General features: G+C 34.7%; 1 protein-coding gene across 2 annotated transcripts in view; it reads left to right on the top strand.

The window, feature by feature from the left end:
* SUPT3H (SPT3 homolog, SAGA and STAGA complex component) overlaps positions 1-22,586 on the top strand; it is a 445,191-nt gene that overhangs the window by 262,619 nt on the left and 159,986 nt on the right. For both annotated transcript variants that reach the window (XM_015572205.1, XM_006776406.2), the window contains exons 4-5: positions 15,746-15,832; positions 18,583-18,673. In XM_015572205.1, the coding sequence (XP_015427691.1) occupies positions 15,746-15,832; positions 18,583-18,673 (178 nt within the window). The remainder of the gene's footprint in view (positions 1-15,745; positions 15,833-18,582; positions 18,674-22,586) is intronic.

Raw genomic sequence — 22,586 nt, 5'->3', positions numbered from 1 at the left:
CAGGCTGGCAGGTGACTGAAGCTCCCACCACTCCTTTTTTTCTTTTCTTTTTTTATTCTCGCCAGCTTTAGCTTTGAGGCTTGGCTCTAGCTCTTAGGCCTCTGCTGCTGAAAGCAGGTTTCTGGCCTTTGTTTACCTTCTGTATTTGAAACAATGTTGCGATCCTGCCTACTGAAGCCCAACGGACTAAAGCAGGTTTCTGGGGTTTTGTTTAGCTTCTATATTTGTAACATAGTTGCTTAGAGTTGCAGCTCAGAGGCCTGCAGGGGCAGGCGGGGATTGTTGGAGTCCTCTGTCACTGAAGCAAGCAAGCCTCATGTTAGCTTCCAGCTGCCTGGCTGCTGGCCACCATCTTGGCTGGAGTTAATTTGCATATCGCCCTGATTAGCCAATGGGAAGGGTAGCGGTCGTACGCTAATTACCATGTTTCTCTTTTATTAGATAGGATTGTCAGTACCAAAAAAGTACATCATTTTTTATAGTTCTTCACTTTTAATTTATAGCTCTGCCAGTGACAATACATAACTAAACAAATTATTTGGACAAATACATGGCATAAATATTTATGGGGGGCAGGTGAAACACTAGAATCTGTAAATATATGACACCTGAATCCAGGTAGTTGGTGAAAATTTCTTTTCCTACCTGTACCCTTATCTATAAGGAGGTGAGAGCACTGATTCTAGTAAGCTCTGTGCTAATACCTTTCTCACTAACTCCTACATACATCCTTTTGGACAGAAAATGGTAAGGGTACCTCAGGAATTAATTTTTCTTAATAATCTGATATCAAAAACTGTGCCAGACACTTTGTACATGTAATTTAATATGGTTGTTACATAATTCTAAAATACAAGTGTCATTATATCCATGTTAAAAATGGGTTGAAGCAAAGATGCATTAATTAGCACAAGCTCACACAGCCATTGTTAGATCTGAAACATCAACTGATAACTTTGAATTTAATTAAAGTCTTAAGAGCATGTTAAGACTTCTAAAATAATTGCTATGTGTCTAAGAGTAGATCTGTTATGGACCATATGAAAAATTCTTCCCCTGCTTCAAAAAATAAGACTCGCTTACATAAGGATATTTACAGAAATTTATCAGACTGTTAAAACTCCATAAAACTATATTAAACTGCTACTTCTGTTATTGGTCAAGTTACTGAATTTTACATATTTAAGTATTAGTTTATATGAGGAAACTATTAAATATTAGTTTACGTGAGGAAAATAGAGAAGTTAGCTTTCTACTGGATGTGGGATACAGTGGAAACAGGGAGTTATTGTCTGACCGACTTGTTCAAATCCCATCTCAGTCATTTAAATGTTCTGAGCTGCTGTTTCCTTATCTATAAAAACATCTATAAAATAGTAATATATCTTAACCCATAGAAGTTTTATCAAGATTAGAAGAACTAACAGTTTTTAAAATATGTAAAATATTTCAGATATCTTGTAGTGTATTCAGTAAATGCTAGTTTATGTTCTTGTTACTCTTATTATTTGTGTTAACCTTTCTTACTAGTAAATTCAGTCTTGGAATCTAGAATGACAAGTTCCACCACTGGCTCATATTATTTACTTGGAGGAGGACACTTCTCACCCATTTCTGTTTTAAATTATCTGAACAAAAATAGTTTTAAAAGGGAACAAAAAACATTCTACTTTAGGTGTTTAGGGGAAAAGTGGCCCTGGTTAAGTTATCCTTGATAAGTCTCTAGACTCTTACGTTAATGGTTATGTAATGTTTGTACCTCCAGATCCACTTTTCACCTTCCTCTTTTTCTATATCCTGGGAGGCTCATCTCCAGCATCTCGCTTGCCCTCTGACTTGTGTTGAGTTTGTGCAAGGCGCCGGCAGGAGAGCTGAGCAGGGGATGAATGTAAGGCCCAGGTTGGCATCTCCAGCTTTCAGGTTCAGGGGTCAGCTGCCTTCCCCTTAACTCTCCACGCCAGTGATATTCAGCCTTTTTCATCTCATGGCACACATGATCTAGTTACTAAAATTCTGCAGTACATGAGGATTTCTAGTACCAAGAATTATTCAATCAGATGCAACCTTATTATATGACTTGACCAATAAGATGCAACTCTATGATTGGACCTATATATTTAAGATTCAATACAGGGCCTTAACACCAGATGGCTTTTGTTGTGTTGGCTGTTGTCATTCTTTTTTTTTTTTTTTAATAGTTTTTTTCTTGTTGTTAGATCAAGGAGGGTACCACACTATCCCTAAACCCTCATTACATCTTTGTAAATAGTTTATGTGTAAACTCTTCTCCAATTACCTAGTTTAACTATGCTATTTTTTCCTTCCAAGCCCCTAACTGATAAATACATATTTAAATAAATATCAGTGATCCTGTTTGGGTCCTCCCCAGACACACGTATATCAGCTGAGATTCAACCAGATAAATTCTAAAAATTGAGGGTTCTTTCCTAAATCCTGATTAGAGACTAGAAGGCACAATTTGATTTACCTTTAGGCTGGAAATTCATCATGGCTAAAATACAATTGAACTAGCATGAGATGAGTGAGCATATTTTTAATTAAACATTTTAGATAATCTGTAGTAATGTCTTTGAAGTCCTTTTCAGTTAGTAACCTTAAGGTAGTTTGTGGCTTCCTTGTGGAGCATTTGCAAAGATGTTAGCTTAGTATATTCTTCATCATAGAATATAAATTATAGTGCTTATTTCCTATTTATTTCTATTTCAGTATAAACCTTCTTTGATTTTCAGCATAAATGTGTTTAACATATGAAAATAAAATTTTTATAATAATCATAATGCCTATGGATGTATTGCACATTTTAACTAAAAAAAAGCACAATTTATAAACTATGTGAGATTAGGAATTGTTTTCATTTTCTTCCTCTTATTTGCTTACTTTGCTTTGCTTCTGATTAGCATAATTTCCAGATTAAGCCCAGTGATTCACCTCTACTAGGTGCTCAATAAATATATATTGAACAAACCAGGGCCTAGTGTTCAATTAAAAATAGTAATTTTTTAGCCACCATACTTGCTTGCTTCATTCTAGCCTCACCTATAAGACTGTCATTTGAAGATTTGCCATATGTAGCTTCCCTTTTAGCAATATTACTGCCCTGAAAATCCACACAAAGAAGTAAAAAACCAATATTGTTGGGCAGATACTATGTTTTAGGCATCATCTTTTCTGTTTACTTTTTCTTCCTCAGTTCTTCTTTTATATCCCTGCAAGACAGCTGCTATAATTCCTGTATTTCTTTCTTTCTCTGTATGTTTAGTTACTGGCCACATTCACACAGAGCCCGTACTAGGCTCCAGTAGTCCTCGGTCTTCTCCTCTAGTCTCTGGGCCTGTTTCCATGTACCAGTCATACAGCTTTCTTGTCTTACATGGCTCCTGCCAAATGGTTTAGCTACCATTTCACTTCTTTCTGGCACACATTTGAGAGTTTGCATTCTAGAATGGAAGCCTTACTGTAAAGATATCTTTACCAAATGGGGTGGTAAGCCCTAGCTGGTTTGGCTCAGTAAATAGAGCATCAGCCTGAGGAGTGAATGGTCCCGGGTTCGATTCCAGTCAAAGGCACATGCTCGGGTTACAGGCTCAATCCCCAGTAGGGGGCGTGCAGGAAGCAACCAACCAATGATTTTCTCTCTCCCTCCCTCTCCCTTCCTCTCTGAAACCAATAAACATATATTTTTAAAAGCACAACAAAAGAGGGTGGTAAGTGGTAAGCTGGCTGAAGTAATATACAAGGTCCCCAGGAAACACTTGGAAAGGAGGCGATATTTGGTCTGAGCGTAATTTAGAGGAGACCCCAAGGAAGTATGGCACCTCAGATGCACTCTTGAAGGATATTGGGTCTGTCTTCTTTCTCAGAATGAGACTGTCAGTGTTGTTGGATGGTTGTACCATTTCATCCTGGTGTGAATGAATCTCAAGAATATCCTGGTCTTGGCATTAGTAACAAATCTAAAATATTTCCTCTGTTTACTAAATTATCAGTAAGCTCTTTCCCCCTTTTCTTTTTTTTAAAATGTCTTAAATATATTTTTATTTATTTCAGAGAGAAGAAAGGACAGGGAGAGAGAAATAGAAACATCAGTGATGAGAGAGAATCATTTATCGGCTGCCTCCTGTACACCCCACACTGGGGATCAAGCCTGCAACTGGGGCATGTGCCCTAACCTGGAATCGAACCGTGACCTCCTGGCTCATAGGTTGATGCTCAACCACTGAGCCACACTGGCAGGGCCCATTTTCTTAGATAGATTGCTATTTCATTTTATTCCTAACCGAGAATGAGTTAGTCATCCCTAGCAATACCGTGTGCTTTTATAGTGTTTTCTAATTTTCCAGCTTCCTGCACCACATTATTTCATTTGATCTTCACAGAGACCTGTGAGTGTAGCCAGATTTTTACTCTATCACCTTTTGAACCCTTTTAGTAACCTTTTAAATTCTTAAATGGAAAATAGGATTGACATGTGAGCCTTGGAAACCTGATTTTTCATTGAGCTTTACATATACTACATCTAATTTGACAAATACTATATACAGCATTGATTTGGATACAAAATTTGAATAAGGGCAACTTTCTCTGACAACTGAGGGGGAAGGATATACAAATTATCTCTGTTCATCAGATGATAAAAGCATAGGGAAAATTGGAAATGGATAAGCACCAATCTCTTCTGTGCATTAGTCATTGCATTACTTTAATCCCATTTTGCAACTATCTTTGGCTTTCAAATGTAACTGGAACTATATGGTAGGATACTGGAATAAATACTACATCACCCGCTGACTTGTGTACCATGGTAAACATTGGGGTACAATAACATATGGCTGTTGTCACTGGTATAGCTAAGTAGATTTTCCTTTGAAAATTGACTCCCATCTGCATCTCACTAAGTTGTACTATTTTTTCTTGGGATTCTTCTTTTTTATTTCTTCTCTCATAGATGTAAGTGATTAATTTTGGAGCCAAAAGTAAACAATGCCTAGGGTTAAATACTGAAATCGGAATGTAAGCGCCGAAAGGACCTTTGGAGCTCATTTGATGTCTGCCTTTCTTTAGTTCCCACTTGAAGAAACTGAGGACCAGAAATACCAGCTAAACTATTCTGTTTAAAACTATATCTTCAAAAATATATTCATACTAAGCCATGCATTATACTTTATGTTGAGGAATGATAAGAGAAGCTATTAGTTCTTTATCAAAAGAAGCTCATGTACTTTTCCCTTTAATTTTAGGTGAGCACTAACTTTCTTAAAACTTGTAAGGAAGTGATTCTAGTGATATATACACGTGTATGAGTGTATATATAAATACAGATATACAGGGTGTTCCCCAAAAATGTTTACTCACTTTAACAGCTGATAGCTCAATTTTGAAAATGAAATGTATTTTAACAAGCAATGCCTTTATACTTATTCAAAGTGTGTGTCTATATTTTTTGAGACACCCTATATATAGGCATTTTTAAAATTTTTATGAGAGGGAAAAAGTTAAGATGGTTTTGGAAACTTTTTAAAATAATGATCATTTAAAGCTTTTTTATTAAACTACTCATGAAATCAATTTGTATCGTGCTATATGTGAAGATAATTTGCTGAGTTAGTTAGACCATAAAGAGGAGGTAGTCTAAATGCTCTGGAACACGCCTCAGGATACATAGTACTAACAGAAGAAACGACCCGTAACTGCAGGTCATAGCAGACCCGTGCCCTCCTTGTGTGTGGGCCAAGCTCTAAGACCCAGCATCAGAAGCTGCCATTCTAAAATTCTAAAGCTCGTTCTTTCTCCATGTATTTTCTAAACAAAAAATTTATAAAAATGCTTTTGCCAAAACAAGAGTGATAGTAATAGAGATAAAATTAGAAATCAGTTTTCCTCATTCTTCATGATTATTCTTTAGAATTACTATTCTTTGTACTTGACATTTTTTTATATCATTACATTGGTCTCTGTGTGATCTGGTGTAATTCAGTGCTTTTGATATCCTCATGTAACCATGAAAATGCAGTGTAAGACCTATGTTTATTCCTAAACATTTTAGGATGAAATGAAGTCAGATGATCATATGAAAAATTAGGCAGTCTTCCAAAGAACAGTAATCAGCTCAGTCTTTTACCTGTTAGATTTTAGTCCTGTGGAGAAATAAGTAATGGCTGCAACTCTCACAGAATTTGAGCAGAAGAGAACATGGTTGGAGGCACAAAGATGCCAAGAAATAAGAGGAGGAAAAAGAGGTATTATTAAATATGGACAAGGAAAGTACACATTTTGTAGGCTACTAAAAAATGTTATGCGTCAAAAGAAAAAAAAATTATGCTTCTAAAATTTTGAGAAATGCACCTTACATATACATCTTTGGGCTTCCAAATGATCATTTTTAGTTACAAGTAACAGAAAGGTACCTATATATAATGTTGAACAAATTCAAGATATGCTGCCATCTTTCTATAATTTTAATTATATTTTAGCTTAAATAGTTAAGTAGTATTTTAGTTTTAATAGTTAAATAGTAAATAGTTAAATTTATTTAAATAGTATATAAACTATAATATAGTTTAGTATAGTAAATAATTTAAGGTATATCATTTAAACTGTAATCTAGTAAATTACCTTAAAAATTTTCCAAAATATCCTTTTGCTTGCTTTCAAAACTTGATGTGTTTGGATTTGAAAGTTGCTTATGAATAACTTATATGCAGAATACTTTAAAAGAAAACTTTCAAATGGTTGCTGCTCAACTAATTTCACATTTAAATAAGAGTAACCAAAGAATTAGTTCCTTGTCAAGGTTGTTGTTCTCATACAATAAATGCAGTCATTGTTTATTGGAAGTTTTTAAGCTTTGCAGGCTTATATTGATTGTGGCTTGGTAATTCTTTTATATATACATATGGATTCTGGAGCCATGAGATACTGATAATTATAGCCTTATCATATTTTTTAAAACTTGATCTAACTGTGTTTGACTTACTATTCTAAAAAAGAAGAGTTAAAATGAAATTCTAAAAAGTTAGGCACATCTTTTATCAATTTATATACTTGTTTATGTTTCAAATGTCTAAGACAGTAGAAGACCAGTCATCAAACATTTGTTTAGTTCTCATCCTTAAGCTGGATCTGCATGAAGCAATTGGCTTGACTGTTTTGATCCAAACCTTCTTTTTTGGCAACCATTTATTTGCCAGCAATGAAAATGTTTTGAAAGACAAATAAATGTTTTTGTGGTTAGACTTTTCTATGACATGTAATGCTTGATTTAGTGATCTTACTTTCCTCTATTCTGAATGAGAAATTAATCTTGGAGAGAAAAACGAATGGCTTGGTTTAGGCATTTATTATTCAGTTCCAGTTTATTTACCCAAACATCTCTCATAGTTTGCTGTGAGGGTTAAATGAGATAATATGTAGAAATCATGAAGCTTAGGACAGTACATTCAACAAATGTTAGCGTGAAAGGAGTATCAGCAGCTGCTTAAATATGAGTGATATGTCCTTATATTGAGACTCTCTTAAACCCTTACTAAATGACAACAAAATTTTACAAGGTATAAACCTACAAAGACAAAATGAGAGAGGATAACATATCAGATGAGAGATATAAAAAAATTATGGAAGCTTAAAAGTGGATAGAAATGGTAAAGGTTTCACAGATCTGAGAGAAAAGAAGCATTGGAACCTCAATATCAGAATTAAAAGTTCCTCTAAAGAAAGAAGTCTTGGGTGGATGAGAAACAGGAGGATTGGTAAGAAGCAAAGGAGCAATTTCATCCCAGTACTCTATCAAAACCATATAAGCTGCCAGCTTACCCCTTGGCTATTCTGGCAAAATAGGATATAAGTTTATACTCTGGAAAGGTTGAATAAAAGGGACTCTGGTATTAAAGATCCCAGGTAAAATGACCACCAATATTCAATTAAAAGACTTTCTAGAGAGAACCCATAAAATTAGAAATCAGTTTTCCTCATTCCTCATGATTGAAATTTTTGTAGTAAGCTAAGAAAATTTCCCAGATGTAAAGGACAGAATATATAGGTTACAGTATCTCTGTAACTATTAGGAAAATATATTAAGAAAAACCCTCATCAAGGCACACTACCATAAAATTTCAGAATTTCATTTATACCAGTAAGAGAGCAATAATAACAGTCCCTCATGGGCGGGGGTGGGGAGGGGGGGGTTGACAGAGGCTTAGGAATAAAAAGAGCAACCACAACCAAAAACTGACATCTTAATAGCAATATTTGAAGCTAGAAGACAATGGAGGAATACCTTTAAAATTTTGAGGGAAAATGATTTTAAACTTGTATTCTAACCCTAACCAGATTATCTCTGAATAAGAGAGTAGCAAAAATGAATATTCAGTCATACAGGATCTTTAAAAATTTATTTCCCATGCACCATTTCTCAGAAAACTATCAGAGGTATTTTTAGCTGTAACCTACCATTGGGGGATGGAGATGGAGTTTCGTAAACAGCCTATTAAAAACAAAAAATCAGTATTCTTTAGAGGAATATAACAGAATACAGAGTCCTTAGAATGTATCATCCACAATATCTCAGATAAAAATCCCAGATTCCTAAAAAGATGAACAGGCAAACTTGGCCAATACTCAAGAGAAAGTGCAAAATGGAAGTCTCCAAGATAACAAGGCTGTTGAAATTAGCAGCAGGGATTCTTAAAGCAGCTGTTATAACTATGCTTAAGAATGAAAAAGGAAACTTCTCCAGAATATGATTTACCAACATTAGTAAGTAAAGTAAAAAAGGATAAGAAATGAAATCAAGTAATAAAGACTCCAAAATGTAATTGTTGAAGAGTTGAAGGGCTCCAATTGAAATGTCCCTGAAGGAAAACAAAAACAATGAAATAGAGTTTTGGATGCAAATAGTTTTCACATAAAATTAGGCAAAAATCAAACCAAGGAAATTATTACTGGAAAAAAGTTTTTATTTGTAAAAAGAAGTTTGATCATAGTGGCCAAACTGTAAGAGTGTTTACCAGTCACAATAATGTAAACTGGATGCTAATTTAACAAAAAAAATGAAATTTATAAATAAGATCAAAAGGGAGGAAGGAAATAGTTAAATATGAAGTATATAAGACTAAATTTTCATTCAGTAAGAAGTCAACTGCTAGATTTAAAGCTGAAAAATAAAGAAAAGTGTCATAAGCATATTCAAATATGGATGAAAATAACAGAAGAACAAGCTGAAAAAAATTGAAAGGAGTTGCCTCTGGAAGAAGAATTATAGATTAGAAACAAATGTGCCAAGGTCTATCATTATAAAAGTATTATTTGATTTTTAATGTCACATATATTTTATTTTTCCCATGGGGAAAAAAACCCTCTTGTTTATTTGATTAAACAAAAATAAAATAAGCTGCTTAGGAACAATTTTAAAATCCAAAGAAACACCAACTTTGTTTTAAGGCTGTAGCGGCTGATACAGCATCTCCTTGCTACCTTCTCCAGCCTTCTCTGTGGACCACAGCGATACATTCAGAAGCCCGTTAGCCAACACAGGAGTTTTTGAACCCTTATCTATTGGTTCTTCACCTGCTCATTGCCTGTCATGCCTGGGGTCTGCAGTATAACATTTAAGATTTAAAGTAAAAATCCCCGGGGGTGGGGGGAGGGAATCAAAACAAAACAACAAAAACACCCACCCTAAGCAAACACCCACTTGAAAGGTTTGGGAGAAAACTTTTGTTCCCCCTTCTCCACTTACTAGTCATTGATGGGATCTGCACCACTGCTGGGACAGCCATTTAAAAATGTCCAGAGGCAGACAGCACCCCATGATGGGCTTGGAGATAGTTTCTGTGGCCCGGACAGATATGCTGGGGTTGCATATTCCTTACCTACACATGTCTGCCTTGGGGGGAGGGGGGGAGGAAGTTTACTTAGTCTAATATCAGGCAACATGCCCATGTTAATTTCTCCAATTCTGCATTTACCTTTCTCACAAAAGAAAAAAAACTTCAAACTCAACTGAGTAATGTGTTCTACACTTAAAGCATTTGCTGACCGGGCATGACAGCTAATGGGCAGTATTAAACAAGATTCATTAAAAACAAACAGACAAACAAAAACTAACAACCCTCCCAGCCACCTGAGTATATCTAACATGCTAGTTAAAAACAACAGCCCTGACCCCACCCACCCTTCCACATGCATTGATTTTAGGGCAGAAAAAAATGAAGAAACCTTATTACCCTAAAAACAAGAAAACCCCAGAAACATGAGAAACCTACACAGACTCCTAGAAACATAAAGAATTATTACAGAGCTGGTTATTTAAAGAAAGTAAACACTTTGCATACATTCTGAGAGAAAATTTTTAAAAATTAGAGTTAAGTATTTATAACATGCATAGCAAAGTGCCTGGTACAATTTAGATATTCAATAAATGATAGCTAGTATTACTACTAAGATTATTAACTCTTCTGCTAGTCAGTAAAAACATTGGTTATCCATTTCAAATGGAAAAGAAACATATAAATCTAGAAAAGTTATTTAATATATATAAAGTTATACACTTGCTTAGTGGTAGAGCTAGAATTGTAGTCCAGATTTCTGAACTACAAGTTGCTTCAGGCTCAACAAGAACGATTCAGAAAGGATCTTTGAGGTTATCTATAGTCAAATAGGGTTGCAAGCAGAGCTGTGCTTTCATAGTCCAACCTAGAATCTGGTCTTGTAAGTAGTGGGTGATAGACCAATGGGTAGAAAGACAAACAAATAAATCTTAGGCCAAGTGACTACCTAGTCTAAGATTTTGCCTCTTTGTGACACAGCTTTCAACTACTCCTGCCTCTTAGTATGTATGAATGTATGTATGTATTATTTATCCTCAAAAAGGAAAGATCCAAGAAGCTAGCCAGAAACCACAGGGGAAAAACACAACTTACGTGTTTAAAAAGGAATACTTTCAGGCTGTTAATGATTATTAAATCATCAAATTAATTTTGTTGTACTTTTATTTACTTATTTTCTCTTTATTTTACTTCTTTCCATCACCATTTATCCTCCCTATACCCTCTTCCACTTCTTCCCACCTCACAACCACTGCACTATTATTCATGTCCATGAGTTCTTTCTCTTTTTATTTTGTTGTACTTTTAAAAACTTTTGAAACTTTAGAGAAATCTTTCTGCTGAATTTATGTGGGCCACAGCCAAATGCAGGGTTATTGACTTCACGTAGCCCAATTCATTTTTATTATAGCTGGTAAAACTGAAAATCATCGAGGGGAAATAGAATGTCAACATTTAAGATTTATAAACTGCCTTTTGGGAATGGTGGTCTTGGACCTAGAGATATTATTCAAAAGGAAGTTTGGAAGTGAAGTGAGAATGTTAGGTAACTGGTTGAGGAAGATAAAACACTTATTGACAACTACAATTAAGATATTGTAAACTGATTGCCATGCCTCAGTTAGGTAATAAACACTATTTTGTATGAAGATAATTATAGATGTTTTTTCTTTGAGAAAATTATTTTGAAGCCTGTATTTTAAAAAAGAAAGAATCAAGAATTTCTCATAATTTATTTAGTAATTACTTTATTAGTTAAGATGCTCCAGAAAAACAAAACCAAAAGGTTATATGTGTGTGGATAGATAGATAGATAGATAGATAGATAGATAGATAGATAGATAGATAGATAAATAGACAGACATTTAGATAGCTAGATGGAATTAGTTCATATAATTATGGAGGCTGAGAAGTTCCAAGTTCTGTAGTTGACAAGCTGAAGACCCAGAAGAGGCGAGGGATAGTGCCAGATCCAGTCCAAAGGTCTGAGAACAATGAGATGTTTCATTTTAAGTCAGAAGGCTGGAAAATACCCATGCTCTACTTCAAGACAGGCAGAAGGAAGTTCTCTCTTCTTTAGCCTTTTTGTTCTAATGATATTTTGGTCAATGATAGACCACCAATGATAATGGTCCCATAAGATTACAATGGAGCTGAAAAACTCCTATCACCTAGTGACATTCTAACGTCATAGTATAACACATTATGTGTTTGTGGTGATGCTGGGGGAAATAAACCTGTGGTGCCAGATGTGCAGAAGCATAGTGCATACAATTATACAGTGCAAAACACTTGATGGTGTTAATGAATGACTGTGTTACTGGTTTATGTGTTTACTATACTATCCTTTTTGTCATTATTTTAAAGTGTACTCTTTCTACTTATTTAAAAAAGAAGAAGAAGCTTTGCTGTCCAGCCGGTGTAGCTCAGTGGTTGAGCATCAACCTAAGAACCTGGAGGGCACGGTTTGATGCCCTGTCAGGGCACATGCCTGGGTTGCAGGCTCGGTGCCCAGTAGAGGGGCATCCAGGAGACAGCTGAGCAATGATTCTCTCTCATCAGTGATGTTTCCATCTGTCTCTCCCTCTCCCTTCCTCTCTGAAATCAATAAATATATATATATTTTTAAAAGTTTTGCTGTAAAACAGCAAGTCATATTAACCAGCTAGCAACCTCATACATCTGTGTTAACTGAATCTCTTGGTCGCATCATTTTCTGTTGTGGTGATTTAATCTTGTGTTGTTCTGTACAGTAATATGCTATACAGAGCAATGGGCTATACCATATAGCCTAGGTGTGTATTAGGCTAAACCATCTAGGTTTGTGTAAGTCCACTCTACATCTGCACAAAAACAAAATTTACTAGCAATACATTTTTTAGAACATGTCTCTGCCATTAAGTAGTGCAGTTCTTCAACTGATTGGTTGAGGCCCAGCTACATTAGGGAGGGCAATATGCTTTACCCATCCTACTGATTCAAATATTAACTTTATCCAGAAATACCCTCAAAAATAACACCCAGAATAACGTTTGACTAAATGTCTGGTTGACAGAAGTAACCATCACAAGCACACAAAGGCATAAAGATAAAACTGAAACTACTGGAGCTTAAATGTAGAAAAATAAGAGAGATAAACAAAAAACATAATGAGAATGAAGGCAGATAGGGAAATCTGTGTCAGTCAGGCTTTAAAGACCACATTGAAGTTAGATTGGTCCTAAAGTATTTCTGCACGCTATCATTTCTTGCATATTTTATAATTAATTGTATATTTTTTATTATAATAAAAAATATGAATGTACTATTTCATATTTTAATGACTGCCTGTTTACAGTGAATGAGAAAGTATAATTTCTATTTTCAAGGATTAAGAATTTGAGGGATTTTTTTAGAATATAGAATCAACCTTTTGTTTTAAGCGCTTGAAGATATTAAGAGGGTTTTTTTTTTATTTTGGGTTTTCGGTTTTGGTATTTCCAAAGCTGCTCACCCATGTTTTAATCTTGTGTTGTTGAAGAGGTGTTTCTTTATTCTTTCTGGTAGATGTAGAGAAATATTTCTAGAAGTAAGCAAATGGGTAATACACACTTTAGTGTGATCTCTGTAATTAGCTAATTAAATTGCTCTCTTCACTTAGTAAAAATTAAGAGTTTGGGAGAGGTAAATTTTAGACAAGGGTCACATGAGGGCCAGATAGGCTAGGTGAGTAACACAACGGTAGCTTTCAGTCCAGAGGATTCACTTCACAGGAGTTCAAGGCATATTAGTGAGAACTAGCGTACTAGTGCTAGTAAGGATTCTACTTAGGTGAGGGAAATTAGCAAATGGGGAGGATGAAAACTAAAGGTAAAGATTTCCTGCTAATTAACCAAGACATAAATTTCTGATCCCTACACTAGTTATGTACTGGTTTTGAAAAGATGTTTTAAAATGTCTAACTCACCCAGCAGTGCAGTGTGGCTCAGTGGTTGAACATTGACCCATGAGCCAGGAGGTCACAGTTCAATTCCCACTCAGGGCATATTCCCTAGTTGTGGGTTCCATACCCAATGTGGGGCATGCAGCAGGCAGCTGGTCAATGATTCACTCTCATCAATAATATTTTTATCTCTCTCTCTCCCTCTCCCCCTCTGAAATCAATACAAATATATTTAAAAAATAAAAAAATTAAATGTCTCTTTGTCTTTATTTTCTCATTTTCCCCACCTAATCTGTTTGTAAATGAATGTTTTTGAGAGTGTTATAAATACAAATTATATAGATGTAGTGTGGATAAATTACTGACTAATGAGAAGCTGTTTAGGGATATATACTTATCCTGACCCTTTCTTAACATAGTGAAGTTACTAATATTTGTGTAGTACTTGACAGCACTGCCTCCTGTTCTCTGTATGTGTACAGATGAATGGATATTGAGTCCATATTCTTCTTCACACCGATTGCATGTATTTTAGACTCTGATATAAATGTTTTTATTTGGAAAACACACACATGTGTATACCTATTTCCCTGGTACTCTTCCAGTTTTTAGAAAAAATGTTTAAATTTTTCCGGCTGAAAACATTTAGATTCTTTCTGAATAAATACATCATCTTTTTAAAAAACCTTCCCCCAAGATTTCTCTTTAAATGGTTCACAGTTAAATTTAAATTTCTATATTTAGGTAGAATTATGTTTATATACCAACCACCAGTATCCAGGAAGTTCAGTGGTAAGGTTGACACATAGGGAGTTTATAGTCTATTTTGTAGTCTGTGTATTTAGACAAGGTTTGAAGCTTACCTAGCAAAATCGCTTAAACATTCAAGCAGAATTTCTTTAGTACAAATGCTCTATTTGATTTCTTATAATTGTTAAGATAACAGTGTGTCACTTTATAAAGATTAGTTCTCAGTAATATGTGTTAGATTTATTCCTTTCAAAGAACGGTGCATTCAGAAACAGCTTTTATATGTAAATATTTTTGTAATATTGGATAGAGTTGGTTTGATGCAATCACTATGGTTTAATCAAGTTTGAAAGAAGTTACAGGCACATTTTTGTAGAGTTTTCTGCAGCATCTTTATTTTTTTCAGCTGGATGTATTTTATGTTCCTTCTAACTAATCAAAATAAGAAAGTGATTGCCTGTGCCAAAAAATAGGACTATCATTTTTCACATTCTTTTCTTTTCCAGGTCATTTTCAAGTAAGATTGTGTTTCTAGGACTTCTGAATTCCTGAAAACTCCCGACTTTGTAGATATAAGGGCCCAGATGACCATTTCAGGGGGACTCTAACTTTTCATGCAGTATGTTTTGTGTTGTGCATTCCAGATACAGTTAACTTTTTGTGTGCATGTGATTAGTGTGGAAAGAAATTAATGCAGTCCCGTATTATGATTTATGGACTGAATCCTTTGCCCACTGAAGACTTGCCAAAACTAAAACTATTTTTTTTTCCTTTGGATATTAGAAACAGCTACTGTTTTTGTTGATCTTTTAAAGGTCTGAATGGGCCCATTTCAAATCATACCAGCATGGGAGCTCAGATTAATAATATACTTATTCAACTAGTGATACTGAGTGAAACCATTGCTCACATGGATATGAGGATACAATTTCATAAAATTATTTTCAGGTGCATTAATGCATTTCTGGAAGCTGCACATGATTTTTCTTTTGCATGAAAGAAATCAAGGATTCCTGTTTATTGTATCAGTTACAGGCCGGCTTATAAGTTAATTTAATTGCATTTTTTATGCCTTACAACATAAGACATTTTACTTTTAAAAATAGTAATGTGATGGCTGAATTGTTCCCCAAAATGTTTAATTTAATGTATTTTTCTTTCTTGAGACATCATGACTGTCATGTATTTAATTTATATATTGAGAAAAATTCCTAAATTTTGTTGTTGTCAGTTACACCAAGCTGCTGAAGTGTCTCAGCTCCGGGGAGCAAGGGTAATATCTCCTGAAGATCTTCTGTTTTTGATGCGCAAAGATAAGGTAATCTAAAATGTTCTACTGAGTTAAAATGCCATGTTTGGTGCTTAACCATACTTATATGAGGAAACTAAATACCCTTTTCACAAAACTTTCAAATTGGTATCATAACTATTGAATTGATATTTTAGTCTTCATAGTTTGCATGACAGGATGGCTTACTATAAGAGAGTTTATTTTTTTTAACATGGGCAAAGGCATGTATGTAAAACTATGTTGACAACTAATTCTCACATATCTGTACACACCTATTTTGACATGTTCATTGCTACATAATAGTCATTAAATATTTACTGTTCTGATAAGTGAGTAGCATATTTACTTTTCTTCTAATTTTATACAGTATTACAGGCTTTCAGAGAGTAATTTTTTACCTTGAAATACAAAGTTTATTCTGTGACACTAGTTTATAGGAAATAGAAAATCAATCAAGATGTATATTCCATTAGGATAAATATATACCATAATGTCTAGGGTTTTTTGTACTAAAGATCTACTTTTATTACTCTTTGAACACTATTATAAAAATATCTAAGCTGGTATTTACATGTCTAATTTTGTCATAACTCTCTTCCATGAGTAGCTAGTTGAAAATATTTTATAAAATTTTACGTGTTTTAATAAGTTGCATGTAAAAGTTACATGTAAAAAATAATCACAGTGTGTTGTGACAGATGCTATTGTAAATGAGCAAGCAATGCCTAGTTCCCAACGTCAGTCCTGTCTTTCATTTCTCCACTGATTTTTCCTGGCCTTTTATTATACTCACCCATTCCTCTACCACCATTTTTGTATGCTTGTGGCTCTATTTTTTATCAAAAGCCTTCCCATTTGACCTTTTGGATAAACTTTTGGCTCATTACCTCTTCTGTAGTCTGAGGAATATAAAGGAAAAGAAAGAAATGTCTTCACTTTCAAGAAGATATACTTTAGTTTGGAAAACCAGTATGATTTAGCTAAAAGAAGCATTTTAAGACTCACAGAATTTTAAGATTATATGATTAGATGTAGAAGCTGTAGGATTTTTTTTGCAGTGGAGGTTTTTGCCTGGGGTAAGACTCATGCAAGTATAGCTAGAATGAACCAAACATAGAAGAACTCACCAGGATTCTGGTTGAGTAATCTAGACAAAACCTGATTATTGTGATGGCTCTGGAACTGGATAGGAAGGAAGAATTCCAAGAAATCGTGAAGAGTCAAAATAGGCAGGATTTGATGACCATTAAACTTGGAGGACTAAGGAAAAATGGGCTTACATAACAGTGGTCCTGGGAGGAAGAAGCCAAAAGGTGCTGTTGGCAGAAATGAGGGCCTGGAGCCAAGATTCCCTATGAAGGCATCTGGGAAGAGGGAGTTAGCGGAATGTATCTAGTCAAGTTTTCCTTTTCACTGACAGAGGTGAAGAGGCTAGCATACACACACAAAGTCCATATTGGTACGTTTTCCTGTCTTTGGGGAAAGTAAAATTTAAAATCCTATTGAAACTTCAGGAGCATACACTAATTGACAGTGCCCTTTATTGTCCAGTGGGACTCTTAATCAGAATCATTTTAGCACCTGAGAACATACCTATAATATTATAGTTGCCATTGTTATCGTCTTTCTCCTCAGAATAATACTTTTATTTATATGATGATATTTTCTAAACAGGATTTAAAGTAGTTTACATAGGAGTGATATAAGACAAAAATACAATCTAAAGTACTGAACGGAATCAGCAAAGAGAAGAGGATAGCAAAAGACCTGTTTTTTTCTTTTCATAATTTCAGATTATATAAAGCAGTATTTATTGACTGTCTATGTTTTACGTATTACTCTAGGCAGTTTATTTATTCCTCACAATGATCCTGTAATGTAGGCCTTTACTTACTTTGTAAATAAAGAAACTAAGATTCAAAGCTTATCTTTTACATGTGACCCTGCTAAGGTCTAGTTGCAAGACTAAGTTTAACCTCAGTTTCCCTATGTATAAAGAGGAGATGATTATAGTTGTCTATATCTCAGGGCTACTGAAAATATCAAATAAAATGCATGTAAAAGAGCTTTGTAAAATGCAATAGTTTTCAGCTGATATGATATCTTAAACTTAAAGGTCAAGAACTAGTAATAATACATTCCAAGTGTAAGCACACAACAAATTACAAAGTATTTATAAGTTACTTTTAAAGCTAAGCAGTATTATGGTTTTCTAATAAACCTAAGGAAAGACATCATTAAGACCCAGCTATCATTAATCAGCTTTGAGTTTCATAAAAATATGTTTCTCATATTACTGAATGTTTTCCAGAAATATAAACCAGCTCTTCTAAATAAAATAAAAGTCTCAGAGAATAAAAAACAATAAAAGGAGAGCGCATGCCTTTTTAAAGCAGTTATTACAAACGCTTGTCTGGATTGTTTATAAATCATTTAAAAAAATAAAATAGCTTAGTATGGAGAGTGTGATATTTCTCACAGTCTTCAAAAAGAATTTAAGGCTCTTTATAAGACCAAAATATAAAGGTAATTATTGTGATTCTGGAGCATCTGGATACTTATAAATGAAAACTGCTTTTAAAAATACTTGTGTTTCAACTTTATGTTTAATTTGTGACTACATTTCTTTTTATTGCATAATATTATGCTGGGAATTGGCATATTTCCCCCAGTGATTCTAGGGTACTACTTTATTAAATATAGTTATTATTGTCTTTACTCAGTAAAGTGAATATATGTATAAGGTTTCTTATTTACTGATTTCATATTTTTAATAGAAAAAACTTAGAAGACTGTTAAAATACATGCTTTTCCGAGACTACAAATCAAAGATTGTCAAAGGCATAGACGAGGATGATCTTCTTGAAGGTAATCTAAACAAAATACTAAACTAAGAACAATGACACAGGTATGCTGGACCTCACATTTATGCAATGTCAATGAAGATATTCCAGTCCGAGTAGAATATACGTACTTCTGTTAAATAATGTAGTTTACAAATTAACAAAAATTTTATTGAGTTGACAGCTAATTCTTATCATTTTCTACTTATATGACTTAATAGTAATCTGGTATTTAAATTCTTTCTTTTAATAATATAACCTGCTTTACATCAGAATATCATGAAACTAAGAAAATTGTGTTGATTTAAAACAGTGTTTTAGCAAGCATAATTTTTCTCTTATAGATGTAGAGGACCAGACAGACCTATTATATCTTTGAAATTGATACATATGGGTTTTTCTTAATTTATTATAGAAAGTATGTCTTATGATATAAAAATCACCTTGTTTTGGTGTGTATTTCTATGCTGTTTGAAATCCAGTAAAAAAAACAAAAAACAAAAAAACTAATGCAAAGTAGAAAAATTTCCTTATCTGATTTTCCAATTCAATTCTCTATTCTGGAATATTTAGAAAAAGTATTAATGTTGCAGAATCTAATAATGCTAAGCCAAAATAGATAATTACTAAACAATGCTGTTGAATTAAAATAAATACAGTTGACCCTTGAACAACATGGATTTGAATTGTGGGTCCATTTATATGCAGATTTTTTTCAATAAATAATATAAATGTACTTTCTCTTATGATTTCCTTAACATTTTATTTAGTTTATTTTATTGTAAGAAAGCAGTATATAATATAAAAAATTATGTGTTAGTGACAATGTATGTTATCAGTATAGCTTCCAGTAAACAGTAGGCTATTAATCGTTAAGTGCTGGGGGAGTCAAAAGTTTCAGGTGAGTTTTTGACTGAACTGTGTTTGGCACACCTAAACCTCACATTGTTCAAGGTTCTACGTATATTATGTTTTTAGAAATAACATATATTTTGAATTTAACACAGTGACTGCATAGTGGTATTTATTGCTGACATATACACTGAGTGGCCAGATGATTATGATCACCTGACGTTTGTAGGCAAATTAGCTATAATTTCACGCTGAAGTTGCTAGAGGGCCAGACCATTGTAAATAGGGAAGCAGGTTGTTTACCACTACAGTAGAAGTGATTTTTTTCTGAAGATATGGGTAAACAACGCGATTTAACACTGCATGTATACACTGCATATATACCCTGCATTATACACTGAGTGGCCAGATTATTATGACCACCCCATCAGTACTTCGTTGGGCCACCTTTTTTCCTTCAATACTGCGGCAATTCTTCTTGACATTGACTCCATGAGATGTTGAAAGGTGATGCGAGGAATCTGACACCATGCCTAATGAATAGCACTGTCCAGTTCTGTGAGATTTGATGGTTGTGAAACCAGCTGCCTGATGGCTTTTTAACTTCATCCCACAAATGCTCAATTGGATTGAAATCTGGTGATTGTGGGGGCCACCTAAGCAAGGTAAAGTCTCCCTCATGTTCTTGAAACCATACATGATACAACTGGAAACGTGATTCATTGGACCACATGACTTTTTTCCAATGCTCAACTGTCCAATCCTTGTGTTCCTGTGCGAATTGGAGACGCTTTATCTTGGTAACTGCAGACAGCAAAGGTGTTCGAACAGGTCTTTGACTTCCATATCCCATACGATGCAGTGTATGGCTAATTTGCCTACAAACGTCAGTTGGTCATAATAATCTGGCCACTCAGTGTATATATTGATAAAGTATCTAAACAAACTCTACTGGATTAAGAATTCCAGAAAACTACTCAAAATCAACTGACGAGTTAACAGACTTTGAAAGAAACTACTTTCATTTACCTCAACAAATCAGCAATTGTAATAGCCATGCAAAAAAATATTCTCATCAAATGTTTAGTCAGTGTTGCCTATTTAATATTCCTGAAATTCTCATAGAATTTAATTCCTGGAAAATAGTTCTCCAGATTAAATTAAATGCTCCCTTTTATGAAGAGCTTAAAGAGTATGGACTTGAAGTAAAGTAGATTTGAATTTCAATTAATCCCAGTTCTCTGCTTTCTCTCTGTAAGACATTAAGGGTCAGTTTTCTTATTTATAAGTCAGAAATTATACCAATTACCATGTGTAATTATTATGAAATTTCAACCAAATGTATGAAAAGCTCCTGATACATTTCTGCACTGAATAAATGATAGCTGTCAATACCATGCTTTGAATAAATGATAGCTGTCAATACGGTGCTTTGAACACCACGATGCTTAGAATGGTAAGACTAGTATCAGTTGCACTAGCATCATCATATCAGTTCTCTGTCCTCTCTTATTACTTTCAAATATCTCCTCTTTATACTCATTTAAATTTTCTAATTTTGTGTGTTTTATATAAATTTTTTTAAAAGTTGATATAATGTATATAGTAAACTATTTACTCAAGTAAAATACATCTACTGAGGTGGGATTTGTATAATGGCCATGTGAAGAGTGTGGTTCTCTTCCCCAGTGAAAGACATTTACCTAGTGAAAAATTTTTTAATTATAGTTTAAGTTGTTTTGTTTTTTTAGAAATTGTCCTAAGAGCATATAGCAAATGAAGAAACACATGTTCAAGAAAATCTACTAAATCTCATTCAGACCAGCGAGTCTGTTGCTTTTGAGCCATGACCTACTCCCAACTTTCCTCTCCTCCCAGCCTACCCTGCCACCCCATCTCAGTATGATAGAAGCTTTACTCTGGGCAAGTGTGGCCAAGAACACGGGACACCTGCTTTTCCAGCTCCCAGTCTAAGGTAACAGTTTCACCCCAGGAGGGGCAGGAGGTCAGCATCCCTCATTTCCTCTGGCTCCACGTTGCAGAAGCTCTATTCTAGGCAGGCATAACATGGACTGGAGCTGCCTCTCATCCTCTATTCATAGGGAAGTTCCACCCCAGACAGAGCAGGCTGAGAATACTGGGCCCTGATCGCCCCCACCTTAGCTTTCTCAGGTAGTAAAGATCCATGTCTGAAGGGATAAGCCTGAAAGACAGAATTCCCATCTTTGACCAACTCCCGATTCTTGAATCCAAGATAGATTTTCCAGGAGACACTGATGGCTGTTTCCACCCCCAGCTCCAGTATAGTGGTTAAAGATTCTGCCCAGAGGGAAAGGCAGGACAATAACTGGATAGCTCTGCAGCCCTCTCTAAGGGGACTGACTGTTTGGAACAGAGCTGGTAAAAAACAGTGGAGATCCTTGTGGTGAGCAATTAAGAGGAAGCTGGTAATTTCTTGATACTAGTTGCAACAAGCATAAACAGTACATAAGCAAAAAGTTTAACAGAGGAAACATAGGAAAGAGACAGATAAGAAGTGTCCTCCTGGGGTCAGAGCAAAACTTAAAAGCTGATGATACCTTAACTCTGCAAAGAGGCCCAGCATTATGTAGATCATTCTGTGGAGCAATCCATGCTCAAGAGTATTAACAAAAGCAATAGAGCAGTCAGCCAGGAATTAGTGGAAGTAACAGCTGTATGTGGTATCAACAAATAGAGTCAGTCTAGCCCAGTAATGGCGAACCTTTTGAGCTCAGCGTGTCAGCATTTTGAAAAACCCTAACTTAACTCTGGTGCCATGTCACATATAGAAATTTTTTTATATTTGAAACCATAGTAAAACAAAGATTTATATTTTTGATATTTATTTTATATATTTAAATGCCATTTAACAAAGAAAAATCAACCAAAAAAATGAGTTCGGGTGTGTCCTCTCTGACACGCATGTCATAGGTTCGCCATCACTGGACTAGTCAGTAACTTAGTGGAGAGATCAGGAGAAGTGAAAGCCAAAGGGAAACTGACTAAAAGCAGTCATCCCTGGTAAAGGAGAAGACTGTTTGCATGCTCAAGTCTGTGCTTCTGAT

The sequence above is a fragment of the Myotis davidii genome, unplaced genomic scaffold, assembly GCF_000327345.1.
Source record: "Myotis davidii unplaced genomic scaffold, ASM32734v1 scaffold167, whole genome shotgun sequence".
In the NCBI taxonomy this organism is placed as follows: domain Eukaryota; kingdom Metazoa; phylum Chordata; class Mammalia; order Chiroptera; family Vespertilionidae; genus Myotis; species Myotis davidii.
The sequence above is the reverse complement of the archived record's forward strand: the minus strand, read 5'-3'. Positions and strand labels throughout refer to the sequence as shown.